The 20522-nt window shown below is 45.9% G+C and overlaps 1 protein-coding gene across 1 annotated transcript in view; it reads left to right on the top strand.

Moving 5' to 3' along the window:
- CCDC175 (coiled-coil domain containing 175) overlaps nucleotides 1-20522 on the top strand; it is a 414158-nt gene that overhangs the window by 368777 nt on the left and 24859 nt on the right. The window contains exons 15-16 of the mRNA XM_078660614.1: nucleotides 8387-8466; nucleotides 14292-14444. Coding sequence (XP_078516740.1) covers nucleotides 8387-8466; nucleotides 14292-14444 — 233 coding nt within the window. The remainder of the gene's footprint in view (nucleotides 1-8386; nucleotides 8467-14291; nucleotides 14445-20522) is intronic.

Here is a 20522-nt window from a genome sequence, read left to right as displayed (position 1 = left end):
AACAGATCGAATAATTTGCCTAATTAATATTAGCCAAGGAGGATTTTAACATACCTCTAAATGTGTCTCTGGATGTTTGTATAGATCACATCCTTATTCAAAACACTCAGTCTGACAATCGACCGAGGGATGGGTTGGACAATTACTGCATCAACCGGCGTGATGGCGCTGGCCACCACACTGCTTCCCGTAGTGAATTTCAGAGATGACACCCCTTGACTTGATTCATCCTGCGGGAGAAAAGGACCCATCAGGGAGGCCAAGCTAGAGTCTTTTGTACAGAAAAATTTATGAAAGGGAGGCGCTGTTAGTTACCGGTTTTTCAAGAAGCCGCTACAGTCAAACGCTCGTTTGCACCAACTCCGTCAGACTGCTACGCGGAGTTTAGGGGCGGGGTCAATCCTATACTCGCTCAGTAGACATAGAAAAGTTACTAAACCGCTCCTGCCCGCCTAGCACTATACTCATGTGCTATAGCTCAACACATAAATGTTCGGCCCGATTAGAAAATTTAGTGAAGACCCTGATTTTAAATTTAAGAATACCAGAACAATAACTAAAGATTAGAAATTTAAAAAATAATAATAAAATAACAAAACTCTAAAATATGGCCCACCTCGAGCAACTCTCTCGCAGGAGGTTGTAGTCGAGTAATTCTGACAAAACATCATCATAAACCATTATTATGAATCATGGTGGTGTCTAATACCAATTGTTGTAATTACCCAACTCGTGCACTTCTCCAACATGAGAGTGTAGACGAGCGCCATCAGGTGTAAATAGACAAAAAATATATATCTGTTTTCTTTGTATGCTCAGAGAGAAGTAGAAAAGAAAAAAGTAGATGAGAAAAACTCAAGGGCAAAGTACAGCCAGTTAACGTTACTTGGGTAACATACTATCTCGGTCTGTATATTCAATACTCAGGGAATGTAAACGGGAATACTCAGAAAGGCTACACACGATCCATTGACAATATTCAAGTGCTTCAACCCAGGGCTGCCAATTGGGCCAGGCTTCTATCATGTTCATTGAGCCCATTTTTGATTGTGTGCAAAAGGGACATCCATTTGGATTCACGTGTGTTAAGAGCTGTCCGCAGATTACCTCCTCTTCTCCCCAGGGAGACTTTTTCAATGACCAACCATTTAAGGTCAGACACCATATGTCCTGTCTTTTGCCAATGATCTACCAGGGGGGCACCTAGCACTTTACAACGTAGTCTGCTACAGTGAGAAGAAATACGAGATTTTATTTTCTGTTGGGTTTGCCCAACATATATGTGATTGCATGGACATTTTATCATATAGATCACACTAGTCGAGTTACAGTTTGTATGATGCTTTAGGGTATAAACCCGTCCACCATGGGCGAATGACTTGGTCTGAATGGTGGTGTCACACGCAGTACAGGTGCCGCATCTATAATGTCCAAACACAGGCGGCAGGTTCCATAAGGTGGTTATGCTTGGTTGACGCTCTGGTTCCAGGTAAGAGCGAACAACCGTATCTCAAATATTTTTGGCCCTTTTGAAGGAATGAAGGGGGAGAAGTGGTTGTTTAATCTCATCTGCCACCAGGGGCCAATTCTTGTTGATGATTTGTTTTATCTCATTGCTTCGTGTAGAGAAGGTAGTGACACAGATCATACGTTCTAATTCTGTCTGATTATTAGTTTCAGGGTTCAGCAGACTCTCACGTGGGTTATACCAGGCCCGTTTCCTCGCGCGTTTCACCATTCGGACTGGATATCCCCGAGAGATGAGACGGTCATTTAGGATCTCTGATTCCTTGATGTAATTCGCTCGGGTGGAGCAATTACGCCTAATTCTAAGAAATTGCCCCACAGGCAAGTTGTCCTTGAGGCCCCTGGGGTGATGGCTCTCATATTGCAGCAGGGAATTACGCTCTGTGGGTTTTCTAAACAATGTAGTCTGTAAATGGTCCCCATTAACATAAATTGAAATATCTAAGAATGGTATAGTCTCATTACTTGATTCCATAGTGAATTGAATATGGGGATTTCTTAGATTGAGCCAGTCATGAAATTCTTGCAATTGTTGTTTATTGCCCTCCCAGATACAAAGTACGTCGTCAATATATCTGACCCATAGGGTCAGTTGAGTCTGAAAAGGATTATCTGGCGAAAAAATGTGCTGTTGTTCGTAATGGTCCATAAAGATAATAGCTAGATTTGGGGCAAAGGTGGCCCCCATCGCTACTCCCTTGGTCTGCACATAGAATTCATCTTGAAAAATAAAGAAATTTTGTTTCATGGCGATATTAAGCAACTCAATTATAAAGTCGGTTGGGACTTGGACAGGGGCTGGTCTTTTCTCTAAAGCTTCTCGCATCACATCCAAAGCATCCTGTTGAGGGATGCTGGTGTAAAGCGATACAATGTCGCACGTCACCAAAAGGGACTTTGCTGGGTCAAAAGGTCTCTCATCTATCAGGTTAATAGTTTGTGTAGTATCACGAAGATAAGTCTGAGTGTTAAGAGTGATGGGCTTTAGGAAAAAATCAATGTATTTACAAAGTGGCTCTAACATGGACCCACAACCTGACACGATCGGATGCCCAGGTGGACTGTCCAGGTTTTTATGGACCTTTGGCAAGGTATAAATTGTAGCCAATCTTGGGAATTTCTGATTTAAAAATTTGAATTCTTGCTCCGTCAAGTAACCATCATCCAAACCTTTTTGTGTGATAGTCAAGATCAAAAGAGCCAAGTCTCTTGAAGGGTCGCTGGATAATAGTTGGTAACTAACACCATCTGATAATTGTCTATAAATTTCTTCCTTATATTTAGAAAGATCTTGCACGACAATGGCAACGCCTTTGTCGGCGGGTTTGATGACCAACTCCTTAATATTGCTCAGATCAGTGAGTGCCTTTTTCTCATTCTTGCTAAGGTTTGGTCTAACAAACTTTTTTTGATCAAGTACTTGGTCTACCGAAGAGGTCACAATTTCTTCAAAGGCCAAGATCTTGTGGCTCATGGCATAAGTTGGCGGGAAAAAAATGGAAGGTTCCCTCAGACCGGTGATGGAACATTGTTGCCTAGTGGTTTGGTTGCGAAAATAATACCTCAGTCTAATTTTTCTGAAAAAACGATATAATTCAGTTTTAAGCAGAAATTTATTTGCTGAGGCAGTTGGAACATAGGAGAGACCTTTACTTAAAACCTTAATCTCTTCATCCTGTAGTTCATACTTAGAGATATTAATCACAGGATTAGGGATAGGCTTGCTGGTACCAGATGTATTTAAACCAGAGGTAGATGCACAATTCACCACCGGTATGTTTTCCTCCTGGTCGAGATCTCCCCAGGCACCTCGGGACGAAATTGTACCTGTTTCTGCTGATTGCCCCTGTTGCCATTCCATTGTTGTCCTCTCGCCTGACCTCTCGCCCAATTGTTGCCACGTCCTCGTGGGGTGCGCCATTGTCCACGACCCTGATCTAAAAAATGAGGTTGAAATTGCGGAGGGAACTGTTGGTAGTTTGTATCTGGGGGAGGGTAATTATAGGAAATGCTTGAACCCACTTCACTGTCGCTTCCCGAGCTGTAAGAGGAGTCAGAGAAGGTTGTAAAATTCCGCCTTCCTCTATAGCCACCCCGGCCGTGGTTAGAAAAGCGTCCTTGAGTGTCTTGCTTATAATAATCTGGTTGCAAATAAGGATAAACAGTCTTCTTGTCAAATACTCTTAAATCTCTGGCTAATTTCTCTAATTTTTTAGTCTGTGCTGTTAAATCAAAATCTTTGATTGAGACTTCCAAATTATCAAGAGCTTCCTTTGCCTTTGTAAGTGTACTATCGCCCAGAATTTCGGCTTTTAGGTCAGCAATCTCCTTACTTAGCGTGACAACTTGTTCCGCGCCCGTCTCAACCCCCAGCACCATCCAGTGCCGGGAGCAATTGTTCGCCACGTAGCTGAACCCTTCTTTAAATTTGGGGACGTCTACAAATATGGCTGGCTCAATTTTTATCTGTAATCCCACCGGGATTATATTTTCTTGAAGATATCTTGTGAATAAATGCCCATGTAGTCGTGTTCTAATGAGTTTTTTCTCTAATCTCTCTAAACGAGATATTTTGTCATTTAAAGTGATATCAATCGTGGGTACTGATGTGGACAGAAAGGTAGTAGACAGATCCTTGGTCAACTGGTTAATGTACTCCTCTGTATAGGACAGTATCTCAGATTCCACCATGGTTTACTTAAAATAAATTAAGAAGCAAGGAACCTCGCAGGTCAGCACCTGCTCAGAAGACGTTACAAAAAGGGGGGTTGAACCCATGCAGTCGCGGGGACCTGGGCGCTATGTGGTATACGAAAAAGGGGGGGTCCCCGCAAGGAGACAGTGTTGTGTACAACACACACTGATACAGTTTGTAATCAAATTAAACTCAAACGAAAAGCATCAGTCAAAAGTATTTATGAAAGGTATTGTCCTTTATTTCACAATACCAGATTTCACTTATGAAAGAAAAATCATTTTTACATTTGATAATGAGCCCCAGTTAGGTAGAAAAGGGAGAGGGGTGTGCTCAGGGCGGGGTAAAGTCACAGAAATAGGGATAAATACAGTCAAAAGCAAGGTAAATGAATTACAATATTACATCAAAAATCAAAATAACTCAAATAAAGCCTAAACAGTTAAGGCATTCTTTGAAAACTGTTAAGCTAACGACCTTCCACGACCACATACATTGTTTAGAATAATCAAGGGCATGTGCCGGAGGTCTAAAAAAGAAGGAAGAGCCGCCGACGTTTCGACCCCTAGCTGTAGGTTACGTTGGATCCTTTAACGGGGTCTTCATCAGGACAAGTGCAGGAAGGGAGTAGGGTGGGGCAGTTGAATCTGTAAATTAAAACTGAAGGTCAGACTAGTTTTATTCGTGCGACCTAATGAGTGTCGTTTAATTTAATATTAATAAAATGCAAAAAACTACCGTTACCATGGCGTCCGGGCCCAAAAGGGGCTCCAGATCAAGGGAATGAGTAAAACCAGGCCCATGGTCATGGTCAAACTTAATAATAATCAATATCAACAACAGAGGAGAGTTAAGCCAGTATTTCAAACAATATTGTACCTCAAGGATAAACTTGCATCAGATTTTGACACATAGTCAAAAAAGTGATGATGGTATGGAATTACTAGTTGCCGTGATCCAAACAGGACAAGGTGTCATCTAAGTACACAAATTCTGGGTTACAAAGAGAGAGTAATGAGACTCATTGGGTGACATAACATTCTTAATACAGGACCAAGAAAATGGTATGTAAATCATCCGGTCACTTACATTAGACCCAAAGGAAGGCACTGAAGGTCTTCTAATTTCGACAACCAAAGAAGGCGATGACGGTCTTGACACCTGGGACATGAATTCTGATTTGATTGGGCAGCGTCACTTATACTATAAAGATAAGTTAAAGACCCAGCTGTAAACGGTCACCTGGCCCTACCAACATAATATGACATGATTATGGAGCCGATTAATTATAAATTGTAACTTACATAAGACTCAACAAGGATGGGTACCGAGAGTCAAGGCAGGTGACAAGTATATTGTGATGTCGCCACTGTAAAGATAATAAGGGCCTTGTCAGTAACAGATCGAATAATTTGCCTAATTAATAATAGCCAAGGAGGATTATAACATACCTCTAAATGTGTCTCTGGATGTTTGTATAGATCACATCCTTATTCAAAACACTCAGTCTGACAATCGACCGAGGGATGGGTTGGACAATTACTGCATCAACCGGCGTGATGGCGCTGGCCACCACGCTGCTTCCCGTAGTGAATTTCAGAGATGACATCCCTTGACTTGATTCATCCTGCGGGAGAAAAGGACCCGTCAGGGAGGCCAAGCTAGAGTCTTTTGTACAGAAAAATTTATGAAAGGGAGGCGCTGTTAGTTACCGGTTTTTCAAGGAGCCGCTACAGTCAAACGCTCGTTTGCACCAACCCCGTCAGACTGCTACGCGGAGTTTAGGGGTGGGGTCAATCCTATACTCGCTCAGTAGACATAGAAAAGTTACTAAACCGCTCCTGCCCGCCTAGCACTATACTCATGTGCTATAGCTCAACACATAAATGTTCGGCCCGATTAGAAAATTTAGTGAAGACCCTGATTTTGAATTTAAGAATACCAGAACAATAACTAAAGATTAGAAATTTAAAAAATAATAATAAAATACCAAAACTCTAAAATATGGCCCACCTCGAGCAACTCTCTCGCAGGAGGTTGTAGTCGAGTAATTCTGACAAAACATCATCATAAACCATTATTATGAATCATGGTGGTGTCTAATACCAATTGTTGTAATTACCCAACTCGTGCACTTCTCCAACATGAGAGTGTAGACGAGCGCCATCAGGTGTAAATAGACAAAAAATATATATCTGTTTTCTTTGTATGCTCAGAGAGAAGTAGAAAAGAAAAAAGTAGATGAGAAAAACTCAAAGACAAGGGATGAATTAGAGATACAAAAAAATATTTTCCTTCCCTTTGTGGGTTAGTGGGTCGTGCTTCACCCTCAGGGGCTGCCATTGAGGTGTTATTTACCTTTCTTGTTGTTTTTAAATTGCTCTCATATCACCCACTTCTTTTATCCCCCCTCTGAAAAATATCAGGGAGTTTCATATTTGGAGGCATATTTCCTTTCCTCTCTTGTATGTTGTTTGTGTTGCAGGACGTTACAACTGTATGAGTAACATCTGATAAGTTAAACTCCATTTTATTATTTCCTGGTACATTGATAACCCCCTCCATTCCTGGTTACCCACCCAAATAGCCTTTGGTGGACAAATAGGTGGCTGTTGGTTTATCTGGGCCATAGAGTTCCCCCCATTGATGATGCTTTGTTGTCCACACTTACCCTTCCTTTGAACTTGTGGTATTGTCGATAAGAAAGAGCGGCAGTGCATTTAACTAACTTTCATAAAAGGATAGAGACTGAAGAATAATGGCTGAAGAACCCCCTTTTTTAAATCGAATTAAAGTATAAACATCATTACTCAGCTTCTGCTAATTATGGTGTTCCAGCTCTATTGACTATGTTGTTCCAACAAACAAAGTGACCACTAGGTGATATTGCAGCACTTTATAAATGCCTGTACATAAATAAATACATAAAGGGCTGGTGAAGGCAGTGTAAGCATATACCGTGTTCAGTCGCTTAAGTTCAAGATTTGGATGCAACTGTCTTGTGCCCAATGCGGCATTCACCTGAGCCACCCCCAGACTCAGGTCTGGTTCTTCACCATCGAATAATGCAGTGTGGTGCAGCACATTTTGTGATAGTATTACGTTGGCAGTGTGGCAGCGGGCGTCATGCCAGCACCCCACTGCCACACAGCCAAAGCCATACTGAGACCGCCTGCCGGATTCCAACTGTAATCTAGGCTAGGTGGTCCTGCGGCGTCTGGCCCGTGGCGGTGAAGTGCTAAGGCTCATACGTGAGCCTTAGTAAGGCACGCCAATGGGAACGCCTTTGCATGTTCCTGCAGAGAACGGACTGTCAAGTCCATGCCCTGCAGGAACTGGGGGTGCACGCCATGTTCCCCCCTGTGTGCTTCCCCTGGCACAAGCCAACAGGGGGGCCTGTATGACCCCCTTTGTTTCCTCACCACCACACTTTTCATGAAAGGCTCACCCCCATGGTAACTGTGGCGGTGAGGAAACTCCTAATATGTTGGCGGTACCACAGCGACACCACCAGCATATTAGGGGCTTCTGACCACAGCAAGACCGCCAGGGATCAAGTTTCCTTGGCGGCAGCAGCAGTCCCACGGCTGTCCAACCGCCCTACTTGTAATTGGGCGGTCGGACCACCGATGTGGTGGTAGCCGCATCACCACTGCGGGTTTGGTGGTCCATCGGACTACCAAACTCATTATAAGGCTCTAACTCTGCTTGGGCAAAGTAAACCTATTGGTATCAGGTTAGTACCCAAATACAGCAATGCAACTGAAAGATAACCAGTCAATCTTTGCAAAGGGCCGTCCAGTGCACAGGAACGTGTGTTGCCATGTTTATAAAAACTTTTGATCAGTTTGAGCTCAAAATAACTTTTGGGGGTAAATCTGCAGATTACACCGGAGCTAATGGATTATGTGGCAAAATCGGCAAATCCAAAATGATGCTTAAAATCCCAAAATTCCAATGGGCCTGACTATAAACCTGGGGAGACACAGAGAGGCTATCGCCACTAGGTTCCAGAGAAGCGGGACAGTAGGATTTCAAATAAACACACTCCCAGAGGCATTTATATTTCTCTTTCTGCTCTGTAGCGTGCATTTTCACTCATACATTCCCCCACTCATCTTAAAGTAAGTAAGTGTATTCTGACTGTATTGCATTTTTTTGTAGTTCTCAAGAATAGAAAGAAAGGATTGGAAGACACCATTAAGGGGAAGAAGTCAGAACTAGAAGTGCTTTCAAAGGTTAAGGTAACAGAATACTATTTTAAATTAATAATATTTTGACTACTTCAAATATCTATCAGAATTTGGTATAGCACACACACACACACCACATACACACACACAAACTTGTGCACACACACACTGGTTTTAATACGTTTATATATTACTGGGATAATATTTGCGCTTGTGTGGTGAGATGTTAGTGCTATATAAAAGTCCTTTTTCCATTCTTATATCTGTGATACTTCACCAGTGTGTCCCAAACATTTTAGATTAAAAAGCCAGTACACTCTATTGTGTTTTTTGTCAAATTTGATACAGAGAGACCAAGGGGCTGCATAGATATTTGTGTGGTGATGGAGCAAATGCACCTTCTTTCCTAGAGAACATTCTCTGATTTGGCGAGCGTGAAATGCTTGGCTCCATGTGGTGCCGTTTGTTTAAGTTGTCCATTTTAATTCAGCCAAAACTAACTGTCCAGTTCACATGCATAAGTTACGCACACTAGCCAACCTTACTGATTTAGGCGGTATGCTACTGCCTTTGCTGCACTGTTACCTCTTATGGATTTAAATCTAACACCCTACTGCAGTTTTCTAGCAACAAGTAATTCCTGCACATATGCTGCAAAAAACGGATTTAAAAAGCAAGCAATGCAGCCTCATAGTGTTTGCCTAAGCTTGGGTCTGGGTATCTAAATCAATCGGGGATTTGTAAAATGCACTACTCATCCGTGAGGGTTTCAAGGCACTGGGGGAGGGGGGAATTTGGGCAGCTCCGATTCAGCAGAAGAGCTAGGTCTTGAGGCTCTTACTGAATGCTTATAGTGTGGGTGTTCGCCTGATGCTGAGAGGGAGTTAGTTCCAGGTCTTGGTCGCAATGTAGGAGGCGGCTCTTCCTCCCGTTCTAGCTATGCGCATGCAAGGGATTTTGGCCAGGGCAAGTTCGGCGGAGCGCAGGTTTCTCTTCGGGGAGTAGAAGGAGATTCTTTTGTTGAGGTATTGGGGTCCGGTGTTGTGGAGGGATTTGTAGATGTGAGTGAGCATCTTGAAAGTCACTCTCTTTTCGACGGGGAGCCAGTGGAGGTCTCGTAGGTGCTGGGTGATGTGGTCTTGTCATGGGATGCTGAGAACAAGTCTGGCTGCGGCATTCTGGATTGTCTGGAGTTTGCGGAGCAGAGATTTGTGGATTCGGGCCTTGCAGGTGTACCTGTAGTCCAGTCTGGTGGTTATGAGTACGTGAGTGACGGTCTTTCTGGATTCGGGGGGATCCATTTGAAGGTCTTGCGGAATATGCTGAGGTATTTGACATGGAGTCACCCCTACGACTGTCCAGATGCCAGCAGTGTGAATGGTGTGACCCAGTGTGCTTGTCATTGAGACCGTGTAAGCTTCTGCTGTCATTTGTAGGTCCGCGCCACAGCAAAGTGAGAACAAATTGACAGGGAAGGAGTTGTGGGTGTGTGGGACTGTGGATGTTTTAGGTTTTTGGGCCTTAGATCCCTATGCTAAAAAATAAGGAGCACAGAGCCACAGTATATGGTATTAAAACTGGCCACAAGCATGTGCACTTGGGTGCTTTTATTGGCAAGGTCACCTGACAGATGACGCTTGTAATGGATGGGTGTGGGGTGGGTGTAAAGGCTGCGCTCGAGAAGTGGCTGGCAAACGAGTTCATGCCGAGACACTAGAACGTGTCCAGCAAGATACTTCATTCCTCCCAAACTTTATTAAAAACAAAAACAAGTCCAACCTGTGGGAAAGAATGAAAACAACTAAAACAACAATTAGTCTCACAGTCTTGAAAGGCAGTCCACAGGACAGCTGTGGACAGGTGCAGCCGGGAACACTGGTCATCTCATTACATATCCATAATTTAACTAGAACACTTTTGGACAAGAACACTGTTCTGACGAATTCCGGATCCTTCTGCCTCACGTCAGTTGGGTGGCAGTCGCCTATGTGAAGGGATTAGTCTGGCATGCTCTTGCTGTGCTGTGTGCCAGTGGCGTAACGAAACTTGAGTGGGCCTTACTGCAAGGTACATGGAGGGCCCCCCATCCGACCCCACCCAGGAGCTCTCACGCCGCTGTACTGTGCTATGGGGGCCTCTGGAGGTCACCCCCGCCCCATCCCAGGGGCCTTTGTTACGCCACTGCTTTGTGCATGAATGTCCTTGAGGCCCTTCTCGCTAGGTTGCCACTGAACTGTGTGGATGGTGCTGGGCTGCATGTGGGCTGCATCAGGGCTGCTGTAGGACCTCCAACTGAGCCACGGCTGAGTCGTTTGTGCAAACCACAGGGTGGATGACATATGGTAAGGGTGCTTACCTACAGGAACCAGGTGCCCCTTGGCCAGCAGATAGTCTCTGTTTTTTCATGGTGTCAGGAGCACCTTCTTGGGTGCCTTTATGGTTTGCAGAGGTGAGTCTCTATTTTGTCAGTGAGATGTTCCTTTAGTGGTGATGCCCATGGCACTGTGGTGTAGTTATATACGCATTTGGGATCTATTTGGGGGATCTAAGGAAGTCAGAAGGTACTGATCCCGCAAGAGAGTACTATTCACATAGAACTACGTCTGGCTATGTGTTAGTTAAAGAGAAGAAAAGATGAATGAATGAAGAGTGAGTACTATGTAGAAGAAGAGGGGGGAGAGTTCCCTCAGGACAAGAACCCTCACTCACGTTAGGTGACATGCTTCATCATATGGGTTCCCTCCTCACACTGTAGTGTGGGCTATGACTCCCCAAGGGGAGGACCAGAGGAGTTTTCTCAGAAGATGAGCATTAGCGTACAGATGAATGAGGGGCAGAGTGTATATAGAGTGATAGAGTTTGGTTAAAATATGTCTACCCGAGTCCACTGAAAGTTTATTTGGTGGTGACAGTGACATGATTAAAAAGCAAGAGTTTAGGGATTCAACAGATATACCCTAGTTCGTAAGGTCAACAGGTTTCTGCCAACAGGCATTCGTCAGGACCTATATTTTCAGTCACTCTAAAAATGTGATAAAGTGAAAAAGAGAAATAATACAAGCCGCCACTGGTCCTTCCCTTGGGGAGTCGTAGCCCCCACTACGGTGCAGGAACGTGGTTCGTGCCACCAGGCAGCTTACATTCAGTACTCCCACCGGGCTGTCTCCAGTGACGTTACTGCACCCCGGTGGCTGGCTTGTGTCCTTAGGGACACTCTCAGATAGTGGCACAAATCCTGTTCACCCTGTGATCAGTGCTCTTGGTTGGCTGTGGCCTTCTGGTGTTTCAGTGTGACAGGTCTGGTCACTCACTTCTTTCTCTTCCTCGATTCTTGCTTGTGACGTGGCATCCTGCCACGCATCACACGTGTTCTCTTCACCTTGTGCGAGGTGGCGTAAGGCCACGTTTTGTCAGTTCTCCTAACTGAAACCTTCTGTGAACTCCTTTGCGCTCATTGAACTGTGCATCTTCTCCCGTCTTGGGCCACTCAGAGTTCCAGTCCTGTCTGTAGGACTGAGAGTCTTCTCGCATGTGTGTCAGCCATTCTGTGGATGGCAGTGGTGTAGGTGTGCTTTGATGGATCCGGTCTGTAGGCTCTTCGGTACCTTTCTTCTCCTTGACAAGGTGATCCGGGTGCTGTGTTTTGATGGATCCCGTCTGCAGCCTCTTCCATACCTTTCTTCTCCTCGACAAGGTATTCAGGGTGCAACTCTGGATCTCTGTGGGAAACAAAGTCTCCATTTGTGTTGGTTGCAGCTTGCCACTCAGGGGTGTGCGACTCTCCTCATGCCTGTAATGAGTCGAAGTGCGACAGAGTCTTAAAGCAGTGTTGGGGGCACTCCCTGAATGAACGTAGATAGATCAGAGACAGGCTACGCATGTCACTAGTGCCTGGGACATGCCATCAGTTTCAGTCCCTGCCCTAACACTAACAGGGTGCCATCCCTTGTGAGTTATGGGCATATGTCGCTGTGAAGCTGTATAGTGAGAGTCGCTTAGCTACATTTGCACATTTGAAAAAGCCTCTTCCTCATTCAGCTGTAGACCTTGCAATGTACAGGAAAAATAATAAGGGTGGTTCCTATAATTGTAATGTGACAATAGGGAATGCACACAGGGCACAGTTTGTCCACCAATCTCTACTTAGAGAAATTGTGGCACATGAAGTTCCTTCTACATGGAACATGAGCAGTGCTTAATTTGAGCCGGTGGTTTACGGTGCTCAGCACCAGCACTTAATTGTCACCACCAGCACTTATGACAGCTGCCACATGGTGGCACTGTTTTTATAATATAAAGATGAGGAAAACAAGAGTTGTGTATTAATTAAATAGAAATTAAAACAGCTGATACTTACCTCCCAAGCCATTCTTATAGCTTTGTAGGGCCTCGAACAGTCTGAATTGTCTCCCTTCCAGCAGTGTGATGGTTAGTAGCTGTGTTGATACTGGGGTTAGATGCACTGGCAGGGGCAATTGGTGGTTCAAGCTGGGGTAGCCTCCTGACGGGAGCCCTGGCACCTATCTGTTTTACAAATTAAGTGCTGAACATGAGTTGTGGGTCATCAGGGTCAGAATGCTATCGTCGGCTTCCTCTTTTGCATACTGGCCATTAGTCTCAGAACATTGATGGCAGTGTCAGGAACAGATCGTAAATAGGGGGCCAGGAGAAATTTACTTTCTGCAGTTGTCACTTCCCGCCCATTCTTCTAGCTCTTCAATAGCAAATAAGGCAAAAGTAGGGACAAGGGTGTCAACCTTGTAATTTCATCAGTGGTCCAAGACTGTATGATATAGCTTTCCATGTTCCAGACATTTTGGTAATAAAGGCCTGTGAAAGTGACAGTGACTGCTATTAACTGACTCCAGAAATGTTGTTACATAAATGCCCAGGAAAGTGATTGATTAATTAATTTCTTACATTTTGGTGAATGAACACCCTCGAATGCGACTGCTCTCAAATTTAGAGCATGCTCCTACAGTGTATTTATTTGGATTGGGTAAAGTTTGTCTTCCTTTCCCTGTTATCTGATGCTTTGGTGCTTATTTATGAGAGGGTTGCATCACGTTTGTACCACGCAATGTGTTACATGCAAGATACAAAACTCTAATTCCGATTTTTGAAGCCACGCAAAGCCACTTTGCACAGGTCTGAGTGGCTTCAAAATCTGGAGTAATGCAACGTAGTGCAAATAGCAGAATTGCGTTACTCTGCCCTGGGTAGGCATTTCTTGGGAGGGGCGTGGGTGTTCCGACACATCTCCCATGAATGTTTAGGTATCCCAGATGTAGAAGAACTTGTAAACCTGGGAATGCGCTAAAATCTTACACCTTCCCAGGGGAGGCGTAATGAGGAATAATATTCCTAGTTCTCCTAATTTCTTCCTCTCTCTATCTGTACTGCATTCTGCAGCACACATAGAAAGACAAATATGCCTCCCAGGATTGTTTAAGTGCAGGAAGGTCCCCCTTCCTGCACAAATCAATCCTGTATGCACCACGGGCACCCTTGCACCATAGACTGCCAAAAGGGTGCAAGGGAAAGGACAGACGGGCACCATAATTACTTAAATACGGCGCATTCCTGCCCTTTCCCTGTCATCGTAAATGAGCTCCCCTATGTTTGAAGTTTCTTTCAATGACCTCGACGTTAAAGATCGCACAGATAGCTCTAGATATTGTCAGGAATAAGATGCACATTATCGTATTGACGCCAGGAGTGCTACAGCACTCTAGGAAAGTAGGCTGTCAATGCTAAATGTATTTACTTTTCAAATTAAAGACAACTGAAGATATTTATTTAAATATGTTTTAATTAAAAGACTGATTTCAATCTCTGTGAACGTAAATAAGATAATGCTTGGTTTTTTTTTACAGGAAAAACACAGATGTACTCTGAAACAAAATCGCGAAGCCGTGGTTCAGCAACTAAAAAGTCACAAAGAGGACGTAAAATTGGTAGAAAAGGATATCTACGAGACTAACAGAAAACTGGAGCTTGTTAGCATGGAAAACTGCAGACTAAAACTAGTAAGTAGAAAATTAATTCTTGTTTTGCATAGTCTACATTTTAACAGATGGCCTACTTTATACTTGTTATTAATTGGATCTCATTTGACACTTAGGGCCCGATTACGATGTCGTTAGGAAACTGTCCCGAACAAATCGGTTCCAGAATAGTTTCCAAACGAATCGGGTCCTGTGAGTCCGAACGAACGATTATGATGCTTCCCAACATCGTTCGGTCATACTCGCATTGACTTCAATGGGAGCCTGTGTTCCGAACGAGAACACAGGCTCCCATTGAAAAAAGGGGTGGTTGCGGAAAACTTGGAAACCTGTGGTGGGCACCCCACGGTGCCTGCCACATTGGATATGGTTGGGAACACGGGTCCCTTGGGTACACGCACGTGCTACATTTGTACGTTTCAGTCTAAAGGGGGGCCCGCAATGGGCCCCCAAAGACAGATTACGGCAGCTGTTTCCTCTCAGGCAAACCGAATCGGTACAGCTGTACGAATCGGTTATGGTAATCGCTCGTCTGGAAACCATATCCATAAAGCTGTACGAATCGCCTCTGAGAGACTCGGGCTTTCCGGATGCCTTTCATAACCGATTCGGTCTGCTTGAGCGGTTTCTGGGCATAGTAATCAGTCGTTGGGAAATCTGTGCGATTCGGTAGGCAACAAGGATTCCGAATCGGATTCTGCAATACTGAATCCCATCCAGAGCCTTTCCTAACAACATCGTAATCGGCCCTTTAGTGAAGGCAGAAGCCCTGTAGAATTTAAAGTCTGTCTCCATTAAAACAATTTTTTGTGTATCACGTGCCATTATAAAATGAAAATACAGTATGAAGATACCCCAGGAATTGACTACTTAATAAGTAAAACCTCAGTAATAACAACAAAACTAATAAAAATGAGTTATTTGTTTGCTGCCAAAGTCCCCCCCCCCAAAAGAAATTTGCTAGATAAATTTACAGGATGTTTTTGCTGAGGTATTTTGCCGATGAGAAACTCTTTGAATATGACAAACTTCATGACATTGCAAAGTTTGTAACTTTCATAATTATTCACTAGTAAACAAATATGTTGGCATGCGTCACTGAATCACAGAATTTTATGGCACTCACGTACCATCAGATCACTCTTTTTTGACCGTTTTCCTGTTGCTCCTGATTTTGTTTCCTAATCCCCCAAAACACAACACACAATAAAAGGGTGCTCTGAAACTTATTTAGAATAATTGGGGTGCAGCAGACCCCTGAAGTCCCATGGCCCCTCTACTACTGCACCTGCTGCTCTAAAGATAGCTACTACCTTGCCTCAGGATTTCATAAGAAGGACTCAGTAAGAAGTCAGTAGAAGGTAAATGTACTCAATTTGTATCCCTGGGTTTAGCACATAGGTGGTCTATGTCACATTGGGTCAACCTTGCAGGGTCTAAACTCCCTCCATGGGATTGCACTTAGGTACATTGGTACCTCAAGCATGGACTTTGGAATCTGTTGATCCAGGAATTTCGGCCTCGTTTCGTGGAAACTACTTCCCTGACTGCCATTACTTGTATCAAACAGTAAGCTACTTCAGGCATGGGGTTCTTGGTAGACATCCTTCTTTTGTTTTCAAGGCCAATTCAGGTTTTTTTAATCTTTTTTTTTTGATAATCAAATTTTATTAGCATTTTATATGAGAAACAGAACAAAAACCAGCGCATATCAGCATGAATACACATTAGCCAAGTACAACAAACAGCGTAATTCGGCTCTAGGGAATGATAGAATAGCTTTTTATGGCCATACAAAGGGCAACATGTACTTTTACATTTGGAGGGCAACATGAATATTAAGAAGGCAGCAAATTCAACCACTTGCCCCATATCTTCTGGAACTTCCACGGACATCCCCAGGCCTCGACAGAGGTGCTTCTTGGATGGCACAACAATCCACCCCACGTTGCCATTTCCGTCGCTATGTCATGTTTGGCAACTGCGAGGGCTGTGCCCAAAAAGAGCTTGTCGGCTCTAGAGCCGTCCAAGCTGTCGAAGACGCCAAGGAGCAGGTGCATGGGGTCGTGGGGGACCTGCCAGCCTAGGGTCTGGGTAAGCTCAGACTCTATACTGGACCATAACGTGGCGAGAGCTGGGCAGGTCCACACCATATGAAAGAAATCTGCAGGGGCTTGACCACAGCAGGCACAGTCAGGGGAGGGGCGCAATCGCGCCCTGTGTAGACGCACCGGGATGAGGTAGGCTGTGTGTAGGTAGTAAAGTTGGATGTTGGAGGAGGTCGTAAGGGTTTTGGGGGCCATGTGGGCGTCACGCCAATCCGCTTCCTCCAGTGGGCCCAACCATCCCGCCCAGCGGGCTCGGAGTGTGTCCAGGTTGGTAGGGGTGTTGTTAATTAGAGAACAATATATCCTGGTACCCCTCCCCACCCCAGGTTTCCCATAAGTACCTGCACCTTTAGTGGGCTGAATTTGGGTATCGATGTACCGGGGGAGATATGTGCCTTGAGTTTGTGGCGGAGTTGGAGGTATCAATAGAATTGGGAGGTGTGGAGGGAGTGGCGCTTTTGTAGCTCAGCAAAGGTCCGAACGTGGTCACCCACCCAAATATCCCAGAGGAGAGAGATTCCAATGTGGTCCCAGGACCGGAAGCCCATGAGGGAGAACGTCTCTCGGAGCCATGTGCCCTGCCAAAGGGGTGTGTGTTGAGTACGTTTTCTATCCCAGCGGGTGTGCTGGAGGGCGGATCGCCAAGCCACCAGGACTGATCTAGTGATCAGGGGAGTGTTAGCGGTATACATGCGCCGTAGAGATAGACATGCAGCTGTGGGAAGTCCATGTACCGAAGCTCAGTTCGATAAGCCGGGTCAGACCAGCCTCTCATATACCAATCATGGACTACGAGGAGTCTGGTTGCAAGGTAATAAAGGTGTAAATGTGTCACTCCCGTACCGCAGTCAAATGGCGGGATCCGGCATTGAGCCAGGGCAATGCGCGATCTCCCGTGCCCCCATAGCAATCTGGTATGGGCTCCGTCGAAGTCTCGAAACCAACTCCCCGGAAGGTGAAGGGTAATGTTTTGGAGAATATAAAGGAAGCGGGGGAGAATCATCATTTTAAAAAGGGCACTACGGCCAAGGGGATTAAGTGGCAGAGCCGGCCAGCATTTAAGATCAGTTTTGGCTTTGGAGATCAGGGGGGTGATATTCAGAGCCCATTCCAACTCCGGTAGGAAGGCTATCAAATCCCCAGATATTTAAAGGACTGTCTCTTGATGGGAATGGTGGATTGCCACTCGAAGCAGGCTCTCGATATGTGGAGAGGGACAAGGGTGGATTTGGAGGGGTTAAGTAGGAGTCCGGAAACACTCTCAAAACCTCAAAGTATCTCTAGGCAGTGGGGGCCGGAATGCTCTGGATCGGCCATGAAAAGAAAGACATTGTCCTCATACAGAGCGATGTTATCCACGTGATGGGGGTCCCAGCACTAGCCTGGGACCACCACATCAGAGCGGATGAGACAGGCCAGAGGTTCCATTGCCAGTGCAATAGCAAGGGTGAGAGCCGACACCCTTGACGCGTGCCTCTCCTGATCGGGAACACATCAGAGAAGGGCCCCGTTGATAAGGACCCTAGCCTGCGGACTAGAGTAAAGAACGCGAACGGCGCGTAGGAACAGGGGACCAATGTCCATCAGTTGGAGAACCTCCGCCAAGTAAGACCAATCGACCGTGTCAAAGGCTTTTTCAAAGTCCAGGAGCAATAGTACAAGGTACAGGGACAGGTGTTGGCAGTGGGCCAGAGCAAGGTGCAGACGCCGTATGCAGTGCCAAGTACCTCGCGACGGCATAAAGCCGTATTGGTCCGGGTGGATTAGTTTGTGGAGGAAGGGGCGAAGACGCTGGGCCAACGCTGTTGCAAAAAGTTTATTTCAGTATTTATGAGGGAGATTGGGCGGTAATCCATGCAGGAAGGTGAGGGTGGCTGGATCTTCAGGATGACGACAATGGTGGCTAAGTCAGTTTCGGGGGAAGGAGCCCTTCTCGCCACATATCGGATCCTCAGTTAGATGAGGGACTTAGGAGTCTCTAAAGGCAGCATAATATTCCAGTGGGAAACCGTCGGGCCTGGCGTCTTCCCAGAGTTCAGTCATGAGATTGAGCTGTGTATCTTATCTGGGGTAAGGGGAAGGTCTAGTTCTGTTGACTCCGCCTGGGTAAGGCAGGGAAGATGGACGTCTGCTCTCTCCAGCACAGCCGACAGGGAGGTTTCAGGGACCTGAGCGGAGTAAAGGTGGGAATAGTAATTAGCAAACATTTGGGTGATGGCTCATGATGTGCGGTGAAGGGTACAGGCAGAGTCCTGAACTTCAGATATGATTCTGTGGGCTCTGGGGTAGGAGACCAAGTTGTGGAGCAGCTTTCCATTTTTATCCCCCCCAACCATAGACGCATGCTATGGAAGAGCGCCACAACATTTTGACTGACTCCAGAGAGATGTGACAGATTTCATCTCTGAGGGCAGCCAGCTGCCTAGAAGAGCGAACATCAGATGTATCCGCAGAAGCCATTTCCAGCCGCAAGGCTTGCGCTTCCAGCTGAGCCAAGCGGGCAGTCTGCTCAGCCCGCTTCGAGTGCACCAATCCCCTAGCCACCCCACTGAGAGTTGCATTGCCGGCCTCCCATAACGTGCCTGGGGAGGGGACCGACCCATGATTGACCTGGAAGTATTGTTGGAGCTCCAACCCAAGCGCCTCCCTGAACTGCTCGCCTGAAGAAACCAGGCATTTAATCGCCATATTGGTCGCGCGTCTGTCCATGGTTCCCCAAGGCGTAAGGATAGGGGCGAGTGATCTGACAGTCCACGAGGGAGAATTGAGATATGAGAGACGAGGTGGCAATCAAGTGCACAAAGGAGAAACAGGTTGATGCGAGAGTGAGTGTGGTGGGCCACAGAAGTGTGGGTAAATTGTTTTTCTCGGGGGTTCCAGATCCGCCAGGCATCACAGAGCCTGAGGGCTCTGGTCCAGTCCGAGAGTTTGGTGGCATGGGACAGTCGCGCCGTGGATGGGAACCAGTCGAGTCAAGTCGCAGTTGTAAGACTGCATTAAAGTCACCCGCAATGATGACCTGTCCCTGTGGTAAGGCTGAAATAATCTCAGTGAGGGAGTGAGGGTAGGGGAAAAGGTGGCGGGGGGGACATAGACTTAGGCAAAATTGATGGTGTGGCCCTCAAGAGTTCCGGAGACGGTCACGTACCGTCCCTGGGAGTCAGTTCTGATCTGTATGGGAGTAAAGGGTAGACCTCTCCGAGTTATTATGGCCACCCCATTCGGGCGCCTCAACTGAGGCCAGAATGCCACACCTTATCAAAGCCATATCGGGCTAGGAAGGGGCATTGGCTACCTAGGAGATGAGTCTCTTGGAGTAAGAGCATATCAAACAGATGGCGCTGGGCGTATTTGAAAACGGTGGTGCACTTGATACGATCTAGCATGCCATTCACGTTCCAAGACAGAACGTGTAGCAATCTGTTGGTGTTAGCCATTTAGATCATGTGTGGAGCATAGGGGGGGGTGTACAAAGGAAGGTGTGTGCCCTCCAATGGGCATTGTTGCCATGCCGGATCAGGGGTGGGACCCATGCTGGATGTTGTTGAAGCTGTTGCTGGTGGATTCGTAGAACTTTGATAAGACGCTGTGTAAGAACGTAGAACTGTAGCTCACGTGGAACTATTAGCTGAACCGGTTGTGGAGCGGGTGCTCCATCTCCTACCCAACCCTTCCCAACTCCCCCCACCCTACACTTCTGAAACTGAAGCATCTGCCGCCCTAAGGAAGGAACAAAAAGAAAAACAACTCCAAATAGACAGTAACAGTAGCTAAGCTAAAACGTTTAGCGGGGTAATGAGTGGCATGGGTGGACCCTTCTGTTTCGAGGTATAATCTAATGTCATCAGTGCGTTAGAAGTTTAGGAGTCCTGGACATGGCCAAGGCAGCAGTGGCTCCGTCGGAGCTCGTAAGTCCCGTTCCAACCCTCTCTACCGAGCTTGGCATCCGAGGGCTTCTGGAGAGGTCTGAGTCCGATCCAAGAGGGCGGGA

Source organism: Lissotriton helveticus, chromosome 9, assembly GCF_964261635.1.
Source record: "Lissotriton helveticus chromosome 9, aLisHel1.1, whole genome shotgun sequence".
Classification (NCBI taxonomy): domain Eukaryota; kingdom Metazoa; phylum Chordata; class Amphibia; order Caudata; family Salamandridae; genus Lissotriton; species Lissotriton helveticus.
Note: the sequence above shows the minus strand (reverse complement) of the source record. Positions and strands in the feature narration are given on the sequence as shown.